This window comes from Priapulus caudatus, unplaced genomic scaffold, assembly GCF_000485595.1.
Source record: "Priapulus caudatus unplaced genomic scaffold, Priapulus_caudatus-5.0.1 Scaffold387, whole genome shotgun sequence".
NCBI lineage: Eukaryota > Metazoa > Priapulida > Priapulimorpha > Priapulimorphida > Priapulidae > Priapulus > Priapulus caudatus.
The window spans coordinates 218,734-231,015 of record NW_014577448.1 but is presented as its reverse complement, the minus strand read 5'-3'; the positions used below and the strand labels follow the sequence as shown (position 1 = coordinate 231,015).

General features: G+C 43.8%; 2 protein-coding genes across 4 annotated transcripts in view; one reads left to right on the top strand and one right to left on the bottom strand.

The window, feature by feature from the left end:
- LOC106809820 (paired box protein Pax-6-like) overlaps positions 1-9,421 on the top strand; it is a 36,961-nt gene extending 27,540 nt beyond the window's left edge. The window contains exon 8 of the mRNA XM_014813030.1: positions 7,926-9,421. Coding sequence (XP_014668516.1) covers positions 7,926-8,005 — 80 coding nt within the window. The 3' untranslated portion in view covers positions 8,006-9,421. The remainder of the gene's footprint in view (positions 1-7,925) is intronic.
- A 1,031-nt stretch (positions 9,422-10,452) lies between these two features.
- LOC106809824 (ankyrin repeat and sterile alpha motif domain-containing protein 1B-like) overlaps positions 10,453-12,282 on the bottom strand; it is a 19,616-nt gene continuing 17,786 nt past the window's right edge. For all 3 annotated transcript variants that reach the window (XM_014813041.1, XM_014813043.1, XM_014813044.1), the window contains one exon: positions 10,453-10,840. In XM_014813041.1, the coding sequence (XP_014668527.1) occupies positions 10,613-10,840 (228 nt within the window). In that variant the 3' untranslated portion in view covers positions 10,453-10,612. The remainder of the gene's footprint in view (positions 10,841-12,282) is intronic.

The window sequence follows — 12,282 nt, the reverse complement described above, 5'->3', positions numbered from 1 at the left end:
AGCAAGAGCGAAATGCTTTTTACTGGGCTTGTATCAAAGCTCTCGGTAAAATGAATTAAATTTGAGGGAATGCACGCCGGGGCTCTATTACATCTATAGCGACGCTAACAGTATTACGAGACTAGATACATGGACATGCAATATTTTTCTCGGTAAAACTCACCAGGTCTTTTGAACAGCGTTTACCATGGCGCCAGCTTTGTGGGCCTGGTCGAGTTCGCTTCGTGTGCCTATATTGCTTTCAACCAACTTGAACGTCAAGCGTCATCCTACTCTCTTCATATGATGATCCAAAACCGAGACGAAAAAAACCTGTATCTAGTATATATTATCTGGCAACAGGTATTAGCTTTAGGTAGGTGCGCTGACCCTTCTTGTGTTCAAACCTTTATTTAACGTACAAAGAGCGAACGTGAACTTATTTATTCGTAGTTTTGCACTCTGCAACAGTAGTTTATTACAATAAATCTGCAACGGGTTTACCCTGTACTATGTATACTTTTATCCATGCAATAGCTACGACTACCACTAACAAGAAAAAGCATAGCAGTGTCATCAATATTTTAGGGTCAGTCTATCAAAACAAAAGCATCCCTCAGGAAATTGCGACCAGGTTCTCCGCCAAATTGCTTGTGTGCAACCTACGGCTTACACAGTAACGCCGCTCCATTACGCATAACGAAGTTGATTCAAACACTACCGATCTTTAAAACCGAGTCCTGTCGAGTTGGTACTAACCGACTATCAACATTCTCGTGACTACCATTAGGCCAGCGCGCGTATCGTCTGGTGCGTCAATACACTGAGGAACGCACGCATACCGGAGATCGGGATCAGTATGCTCACTGGGCTGACGAGAGTGACAGCTGCCGCCTGTATTTCTCTAATCAGTATACAACTGCGCTAAACGTTGGCCATTCCACCTGTTTGCCCATGAAAATCCTGAATCCGATGGTTATATAATTGTTAACAGGTAGGCTATATAGCACCACTCAGCATTTGAATAATTATAATATTCGCTAGTTTAGTAGCAAATCACCTATAATCGGGTATTCTTAAGAAACCACCGCTTATATTACATTGGGTGAGTAATTGTCTAACATCCGATAATCGACCGTCCAATGGCACTAGGCCTTCAAGCTGCTTACTCAACAATTGTCTTTATAGACACATGTAGACAATACCAGCTGCTCCATTATTAGCTGTTACTCCACCCAAATTGGTTTAGACACATGCAGAAATACACGTGTCATTATAGCCGTTAATCACAATTGTTTCTTTAGACACATGTAGAATACAGTGTCCATTTAGTATTTGCGCACTTGTCCGAGTGCTGAGGAGCAAGTGTCGGGGTGAGAAAACATGTTTGCGCGGAAGCAATTTGATGGAACGCTTAGGAACAACACCACTCATGAGCAGCGTTATTAGTATCATGTATTATTAATTATTATTATTATTTAAAACAATATTAATATATTATAATATTAATATTATTGATTATATCGTATTCACTATTATTCATAAGTATTATGTTAGTGGCACACATTAATTGTTAGTTTCCACATTTAGTGTGGCGATGTTTTCGCTGATCGCATACTATTGCTCTATACAGATTCATTAGCCAGCGAGTCTATAAGTAATGTCCTTCCCCGATCTTACCCATCTTATATAGTAGGTGCTCAGCAGACGAGATAGCTGAATGTAAAAATAAGTTGTGGATATACGAAAATGATGCTTAACCCTAACCATAACCCTAACCATAACCCCTAAACATATCCCTAATTCTAAAAAAAACAAAATTAGCCAAAAATAATAAAAAATAAACATAAATAGCAGCACAAAAGCAAGCCAATCAGAAGCCGCTTCCGCAAACGGATCACTATCTCTTCCATGCTGCAAAATATCCGATCTTATAACCTTGCGCCAAACCCGTAGAAAAAAACTATAGTAATCAGTGAACTGTCAAACTCCGTCAATGCTGCCGTGAGTTTGGCGCATCATATTAAGGGCCTAACTAACCGAGCGTTTTCCATTCACCAATGTGTCATCCTATAACATCAACTTGAGTGCAAACTGTTGCCTGCCCGATTACCTCTCTTGAAGGCTATACTTCTTTCGATTACATAATATAAACTTGCGGCGGGGCCTCATTAGTTTCAGACGAGCCCTCAGGTGAGGGCGGCGATTCCCATGCCTGCGGCATGGAGCTGCAAGCAAGAAAACTGCACGCAGAAAACCGCACGTCGTTACCAACGAGCCAAGTCGAAGCTCCTGGAACGCAGTAATACACCGTGACTGTTGTCATGTACATGCGCTCCGCACAGCACGCGCGCATATTTAGTTCAATTATATTCACGTGAAAACTGAATACAGATTTCAGGCACGTTGTCTGGCATCGCACCGTGCAGTCGATGCTTCGTCCGAAAGTCTCTGACGCAAACATAACTAGATTTTTAAATACAAATTTTACAGCTGAAATGCTAGCGTCGCGTTGCTGCCAGCCAACTGAGCCGTGGTACGTGCGCTCAAATATGACACGGCACAGACGGATGACAAAGCAGTTTTGCTACGTAAACTTCTTAGCTTAGCCGTTGCAAACATTAGCACCAGAATGGAGTTTATGATATTGCGTCGTTAGTTTGTGGTAGATACAACGTGATGCGTTTACGTCACAATCAATACGTCTCGCCTCCGTTGAGGCAGCTTGCACGCCTCTCCTCACCTTTGCCATATGCTACCTTTATTAAATCAGATAGAATGCTATATATAATAATAGCGTTTTTATCATGCACACGCAGCAAATAATCGCTGGCAGACGCTGCACTGAGAAAGCAGCGAATAGATGTATCATTCCCCACGACCGCTGCCCCTACAAGGAGTTTTGAAAGAACGCATTATCCCGGATGTCTCTGCGAGAGAGAGATTAAGGGGGCGTGGCCAAGAGAGCCTACCTGAGGCCAAATACAGGCGCTGAGCTACATTGAGATAGCACCTTTAGATAGAGAAAAATGCTAAGTACATAGCCGCGGCACAATATTTACAACATAAGCGCCCACTAAACACTAGCGTAATAACCCTTGAACAGCTGGCCGCAGGCGGCGAATTTAAACATCCTTAATATCATTAATTAAAAAACCGCAGTTAGCGTCCGAAGTGCGAAGACGCCTTCGCTTCTGACGAGGCGAAACAATTTTGCATAATGGCTCGAACATTTCTAACACTGGAAGCCACCAGCGCTGCATTCGATTTTACACTCCGCTTCATTCTGAGTGGCGTCTTGCACGACAGATGCCGATCAAAGTCGTCGCTTATACGCGCATGGATGCGCCACGCCATATCCTGCTGCGATTACCGCCCAGCGGATCCGCAACGCATACGTCCTAAACGATTACATTCTTAACAAATACATTTATCTTCTCATTGCCAGCCACCGACTCGCAAGCGAAAGCGATGCCGTCAGCTCGATTCATGGCAATCTCGCACATCGCGTATAGTCTGCGTTTTCTAGATCGGCGAGCCAAAATGCCGGCACGAGAGGAGAAGCCTGGAGAAGTCAGCCGGCGACGGCAAGACAGCTTCCCCGTAGCCACGACCACCTCGCCCGTCTCCTCCGTGGCGACGCCGCCCATCAAGCAGTTGTTTAAACCGGCAAGCGGGCCTGTACGTCGATGACCACAGCCACCCACCGCAGACGGAGCGGGCCTAAGCAGAACAAGCAATCATGAACACGCACACAGAACTTACACAGAACGCACTCACGGCGTCCGATCACGCAGCCCATGAATGAAATATAATTAAATTGGCAAAAGGCAAATAAATAACAATACTTGAGCACCTGCGTAAGTTAAAGCTGAAAGCGACGTACTCAATTTACTTCATAATACGCAATCAACAAAGCAAACTGAGTAAACGACGGACAACGTTATAATACATATAAATGTCTAGCCAAATAACTTAAAAATAAAATTAAATATGAAAATTGCCCATTTTAATTAAAGCCAAGATGTTACTTAAAAATCCATGCTTAAATAGTGCTAATTTCTGGTAAAATTACCAATAATATTATTAGTTTTTATATTTATCATGTTTTTGTTAAAATATTATCTTTTAGATCTTTATACGTCTTTATTATTTATTTTTAGTGGAGCGTTCGTTAGTATAAACCCACGTAAATCGTACGAATAATTTCCCGTCACACAGTCTACTCTTACCTCTATAGGTCCGTCGCTCAGCATGCCGCAGTACGGAATGCAACAACGAGCCCACTCAGTCTTCTACGTGCCTGCCAGCAGCAGCCCGAGGACGCCTCCTCTTACCCGCTACAGCATCCCGCCTCCCTACACGCCGGCTACGACCTCTCTCCAGCCTAGGGTGGCTACCCATCCAGAGGCGGCCCGGTGAGCTCAGCTAACGTGGCATTGCAGGGAATGGAAGGCCAGCCTAAGGCTCAGTAACGCGCTCCAGTACTGGTAAACGCAAACCTGTTGATATATATATATAAATAATATATAATATATATATTTGCTGTGCGTCTGCTTGGTCTCTATGTTGTGTGTGTGTGTGTGTGTGTTCTGTGTGTGTGTGTGTGTGTGTGTGTGCTGTGTGTGTGGCCATGTGTGTGTGTGGTGTTGTGCGTCGTGTGTGTCGTGTGCTGTGTGTGTGTGGTGTGTGTCCCTGTGTTTGTGTGTGCTGTGTCGTGTGTGTGTGTGCCTGAGGGTGTGTGTGTGATGTGTGTTGCGCGAATAGCCAGCTGTGTGGGTGCCGTGGGGTGTGCGTGCGTGCGCGCCGTGACCATCGTGCCGTCGTGTGCCGACCTGTGTGTGAGCGCGCGGGCGGTCGTACACACATGCCACTCCGCACACGCCATTTACGCACTATATAATATATATATATAACTATATACTATATATATATACTACGCCACCACACATAACTTAATATATAGATAATATATATCATATTATATTATATATACGCTAATATACGTATATATAAATATCTAAAAACAATAGCAGATTTCAATCTTACTTCATCTCATATTCATTATGTCAATATGCTCATTGTGGGTAGCGGTACACAAATACAAAGACTACGTAAAAATGCCACTCATATCTGCCATATATATATATATATATATATATATATATATATAATATATATAGTATATTATACGGCTACGGCAAATAAAAATATATGAGAATGACTCTGACGTCATCAAGAATTAAAAAGCATTTTGCCAATATTAATTTATTGGCCATTAACATATGGCAACGAAGGAAATATTGCGTACTCGCCTGCTTTCTAAAGGAATTCTAGCCTAGAGCTATGCGAGGGCTACTACACTTTTCACTGCACTTTTGCGCCTCACGAACAAACGGCCACTCTATGGCCTACTCGCTGGCCCGGCGCCCATTTAACAGGCTGGTCTCTTCACCGGCCCCGCCTGCCGGCCCAGAGCAAAGGACCTGTTTCAACACATACGACGTCTGTGCTTACGCTGGTTACGCGATGCTGCCCCACGCTTTTAGCCGGCGCCTGCTATCTGGCGCTCGCATCGCGAGCAGTCCGCTCAAACAATGCTACTTTGTTCTGTAACCCGGCCATCTCCCGCGCCGTGAGTTCTAACTCGGCGCGCGACAGGCCGCTAAATCAGCCGGGTATCATTCTTCAGCCGTCTCCCCCCCCGTACAGCGGCGGGGGTTCGCTGGAACGCCCGGCTTCTCACCCGCGGTCCCGGAAGAGAGAGAGAGAAGAGCAGAGAGCAGAGAGAGAGAGAAGGCAGGAAGAGGGGGGGGGCGGTACGGAAAGATGTGTTAATAGCTTGATGTACGCAGCTCGTCAGCGCAGGAGAGGCCACTCTACACTTTGGCGCGCACGCTCCTCTTCTTCTTCTCCTCGCTCCTTCTACGAAATTCTACAATGCACACGCCACACCACACACACGCACGCGACGCCACCGCACCACACACACACACGCGCCACGCACGCACACCACACACACCACCACACACACATAACACACGCCACGCCGCTCAATCACACACATGCACGCGCCCACACACCACACACACACACACACACACACACACACACACACACACACACACCACACACACACACACACAACACATAACACACGCACGCGCTCAATCACACACCCATGCACCGCGCACACACACATCACACAACACACACACACACCACACACACACACGCAACCACCCACACACACACACACACACACACACACACACACAACACAGCGCACAGACACACACACACACACACACACACACACACACACACACACAACACACACATACACAGACAACATACATACATACATACATACATACATACATACATACATACATACATACATACATACATACATACATACATACATACATACATACGCGCTCATAACCCCTCCCCCCCCCCCATCCTCCCGTGTCGGACCGGCAGTGAGAGAACGCCCGTGTGTACGCAGGGCTCCGGCAAAGTCTGTTAAATTATCCGTTCGCTAATACGCCTTCAAACGTACCGCATACTAAGTAGACCTCCCTCCGTGTGAGCCCCAGTCCACATCGCACGCCAGCGGCTTACGCTTCCAATGAGAACCTCCGATAAAAAAAAGCCAGCCGCCCGCTATTGAGGGTTAATTTGTATTCGTACGCGATCGACATTTCGTCTCGCGTTAGACGCAGAATAAACGAAGGCGTTGAAGCTACGTTGGAAAATATTTGCGCCGATATTGTGTCGTTTCTTTCTGCGTACACGGCTTCCAAGCCATTCAGTACACGTAGCGCGAATGTTTGGATGGATGCACCGATCGAGTGGCCGTGTGACGAGCATGAATTTCTTCGCATGGTAGATCTGCCGTGTAGATAAAGCGAGTTCATGAATGGAGCGCATAATCGCACTGTAGCAAGCGAGAATACGCGAATGTCGTCAGTGAATATACGCGAATTTAGCAAGCAAAAATACACGAATGTACCTAGCGAAAATACACGTATATATAGTTAGATACACGAATATAGCAAGCGAAAATTCATGGTGTTGCAAGCGAAAAAATGCGAATGTAGCTAATAAAAATACGCGAATTTAACCAGCAAAAAATACGCGAATATAGCAAACGAAAATACACGAATTTAGCCAGCGAAAGAATATCATGATTAGTGCGAATGCAATATTTTTACATTTTAATGTACACATTAAAGGCACATTTTTCTTACGTAACCAACACTTGTGGAAATTCATACAATATAAAATCGTTTCTATATATATAAATATATAAACGTATATATACTATAAATTCAATACTCAATAAATTCATTATTTTTGTGTGCTGACTGCTAAAAAGATCCATGGAGAATGGAACGAAGATGGGGTTATTTATATGAGAGAACAACTATGAAACAACATTAAAATGATATTTAAACCAAGGGTTATATAAAAGTTTAACGTTGTCAAATAAATAAAGTCATCATGATTACAGGGGGAATACCTTAGTTTTATTGGACTGAAATTAACGTTGGAGCTAGACGGTCAATATTAATTTTAGGACTGTAGTTATTCAAGCGAACGTTTATAACGCAAAATTTATTATCAATTTAATTAAATTTAATTATTTATCATTACTAAGAACCTGTGCTGAATTTATGTATATAAAACAGAGACATGCCGGTGTCCGTTCCTCTTCAATACATACACGGAATCTGTATATATGTCGAATAGGACTGCATGACGTCACAATGACGAATACGACGCTTCTAAAACACGTTGATATCACGCTGATAATAACACGTATAGGTCCTATGTGTTATTATTATATATTAATGTAATTATCGGTTGATTGATTGATTTATTGTGTTATCGATACGTGTGACGTTGATATAATAGGTGTATATGAACTGTTGTTGCAGGGTTACTCGCGGCAGGCCTACCTGTGCCCGTACCAGCGCAGGAAATGCCATCGCAGTACTGGCCGCATCGGCTGCAGTGACCACAGCGCGGTCCTAGCATCGTCGGACACACGCCGCACGCGTGGCCATAGTCACAAGGACAATCACTATATGCTTTCTCGACAATCGTCAGCGCAGTGCCTTATGGGAGAAGAGACAGACGGGACCACCGAGCCGGGCACGGCACAGTGGGCGTTGATGGCAGGAAACCAAACCGATTTCGTTAAGGAAAAAGACACAAGTGAAGCCGAGAGAAAGGCCGGAGCCCGGGATGAGTTTAGAGATGGGAGCCGCCAGCGTGTGGGAATGCGACAGCTAGAACATCGACTACTTTCTGTGCATCGTTGACTGCAGGCCTCAGCTGCGAGCACTGTGTGATGGAGCACCGACGTTATCTGCAACGTTAGCTGCGAGCTAGTGTGATAGTGTGGGGTGCCACCGACGTTAGTTCACTATGTACTGATGTGTGGAACCACCCCTCAACAGAAGTTAGGGGTAATCGCACAGCACGCTCAGCGAACATGGCAAAATGGAGCCGCCATGTTGTCCGTTTATCGCTGGCAGTACTCATACGGTATTACGGTAGAGGTAATTGATCCGTCGTGTAGGAAGGATTGATGGAATATCGATGACGCTGCGGCATCGACGATTTGACAGGTGACCAGTGAGATCGGATAGACGTGGTGGAGACAACGCTAACAGATCTATTACTCCTCATGTCGCCATGTTTGCCATCAACCGTCTTCTGTGATTGTTCGTTAGTATAGAGGGCGCAGCGAAACGGCTTCTCCCGTCGAACTGTAAGTTGGGTTTTTTCAACATCGTACGTAAGAGATACGAGTACCTCACTTTGCAATCAAATTAACAGGATCAGTTGATCGGAAAATCTAAATCAAAAACGTTATGATATAGAGCTATAAATGATCATTCAAAATGACCACGAAAGACGCACCACTTAGTAGAAAGTTGTTATAGTATATATATATATGATAGATACTACAATGTTTACGCAAATATATAATGAAAATTCGAGATGAATTGCGTAGTACAACTAGATAATACAAGAACGTTGGACAGCAAATGCTGGCAGCACGTTTCCATTTTGTTGAGGATTCGTGGAATCCATTATGCCATTTACGAATTGCATTTTGGGATTATTTTGTCATGGTTTTAATTTGAACTTTTACGCGGTTGTAATGTTAAATCACTTCTACTGTTGCACTCGTTCTCTCTGTTTCTCTGCACATAGTTGTTAAAATAGTCGTACCAAGGTGATAGTGTTTTACTTAGCTGGTATTTTACGGATGCATATAGTTAGCACCGAAATGAATTTCACATCTAGTATATTTCTGTCTGTATGAGATTTCTACTCATAGTGAAACACAGTTGCTTCACATATTTTTACAACTCCAGCAAATCTTGTAATATCATTTCAGTAAAATTCTTACTATTTTTCACTCTGCTATTTTGTGTTTTAATTCGGTGATAGGATCACACAAGCCTGAAACGTATACACAGCACTCCATACGTACATTTTATACAATTAGAAGTGGTAGAACAATTTATTTTCAAGATCTGATTAGCATATATTACAAGCACAAACAAGTCTGACTTTTGGCTCAATTGCCACAATTATCTTTACAACAAGTTGGTAGCTATACAAATATAAACCACCAGGTTAACAGACTAGAATATGAGACGTTCGTTGAATCACACTTGAAAAGCAGGGTTATGTTACAAGATAGTGCAAATTTTATAACGTAATATATAACATACTATATTTGTATATATATATATAGGTATTATACACGCACGTACCCACGCACGCACACACGTACACACACATATATATAATGCATATGTGCGATTTAATTAAATGCATCTCTTTTACATTGACGTTCCTAGGTTAATTCTCAAAATATAATTCATATATTTATGATTTCAAAATTTCAAATATGCATCATTCCAATTAAATTTATTAATATCACTAATAAACAAATAATACAGAAATAGCATAGTAATGTTTAATACAGCAACAACAACAATATAAACAGAAGTATTTTTCATGATTTTACAACGTTAAACTATGCCATAGTTTTATAAGCACAACGTTGCCAGTTTGCTCGCCAAATTAAATTAATCTGTAACCATACATACCCCTGCAAACCTAAATACTAGCTGTGTCTGATTATACCACAGTCTGACGCAATAACAAGAAAAAGCGTAGCTTACACACAACAAATAATGCGTCTAGCAAAAATGACGAAATAAAGACAAAATGTACAAATCAAGGTATGATCGTAAGCATTTGTGTTCCCATATACCACAATAAATTATCCTATTCGTCCACAAACCCTGGCACTGGCAGCTCGTGAAATCATCTGGCAACATCGTGAAATCAGCTGGCAAAATTGTGAAATCAGCTGGCAACATCGTTAAATAAGCTGGCAACATCGTTAAATAAGCTGGCAACATCGTGAAATCAGCTGGCAATAGCAGATGACATATTACATAACTTAATACCTAAATGGCTATCAGATGCTGTATGATAAAACCTAGTAGTTCAGTGGCTAGCAGATGACATATTACGTAACTTAATACCTAAATGGCTATCACATAACATACTACATAACTTAATACCTCGATGGCTAGCAAATGATCTCCTCCATAGAACTAGATTTCGAGCTGCCACTCTTCGACCCCGTCGACCCCTGGTGCTGGTGCTGGTGGTTGCGCTTCCTCGCGGACGGCGAGGAGCCCTGAAGCTTCTTCTCCAGCGTGCGAGCCGCCGACGCGTCCGCCTTGTCCTGCAGCGCCATGTCGTACGCGACCTCAAACGCTTGCCCCAGCGTCAGCAAGATCTCCGTCGCCAGATCCTGCGAACGTGCGCGTCAACCGTATAGACGTAATACTTCTATTATGATATATTATTATTATAGATAATATTCTATTATTACACATTATTATATAATATATTTTATATACATATATATATATATATATATATATATATATATGAGCTGTTATTAGCGGCAAGTCATGGCAATATGAGATGAGCAACTCCGTCCCCCTGCGGCCTGTTCCGCTACACGTCCCCGCTCACGCACAACCTGCAGAAGAAGAAGCAGAAATTACTAGCAGGCGCCGACGGACAAATGAAATCGTAAACGAACAGACACGCCCAGACGATTTGTCGGCGCAGAATACTACAACATTATCACAACAAACAAATAAACAAACAAACACACACACAAACAAACAAACAAACAAACAAACAGACGCTGCATGACCGATAACGCATGGACTTCTACTACAGAAATTCACAGCTCGCCTGCCAGCTTCCATTCGCCCCTTCCCCTTCACCATCGCCGCGTAAAGGCGACGGGATGTCCAATCCAGGTGAGCGTGTTCCCGGTGATCCAGGCTACACCGAGCATCACATGACATTGCTGAGCGGGAACGGGTACCGTCAGACGACGACGATACACATCGAACAAATCGTCTGCGCGTAGCGGGACAACTATACGCGACACGGCCGCGTCAGAACAACAACAAAGCAACGCCATCGCTTTCGAAAACGTGGCGCCGCTACGTGAAGAATTCCTCTCCGGGGTAATATATATATATAATATCAAGAGATAATATATAACGAGCATCGCAATGAGCTGGGAGTCCGTCGCCAGAAACAAAATGAGTCCAAACACATTAGTCCTCATAAGTTTTTCTCATAGACCGTTAACAGAAACGTGGTAAAGTTACGATGTTCTCAGGCCGAGCGTGTAGAGAGAGAGAGAGAGAGAGAGAGAGAGAGAGAGAGAGAGAGAGAGAGAGAGAGAGAGAGCGAGAGCGAAAGAGAACTCGAGTGAGGAGCTCAGAGGCTATACTGACCTTCCATACATAGCGCGAGTGACGAGGAGGGAGGGAGGGAGGGAGGGATGGAGAGAGAGAGAGAGCGAGAGCGAAAGAGAACTCGAGTGAGGAGCTCAGAGGCTATACTGACCTTCCATACATCGCGCGAGTGATGAGGAGGGAGGGAGGGAGGGAGGGATGGAGTGTGTTTACCCCCGCACCCAATCCTCTGGCGATTCCCCCCTTCCCCTCCCTTGGGGTTCCTCCATGTACGATCGGTTTAACGTGAAATTTTAAAGGAAGGGTTATTGATCGTTGGCTGGCTTAGATTCGCGGTTGGCATGCTAGAGTCGTGGCTCTGCAATCTAATGTCTGTTATGTACGTTCCCCCCTCCCCCCTACCCCATCCACGCTGTTATAGTCCCTGTATCTCTCTCTCTCTCTCTCTCTCTCTCTCTCTCTCTCTCTC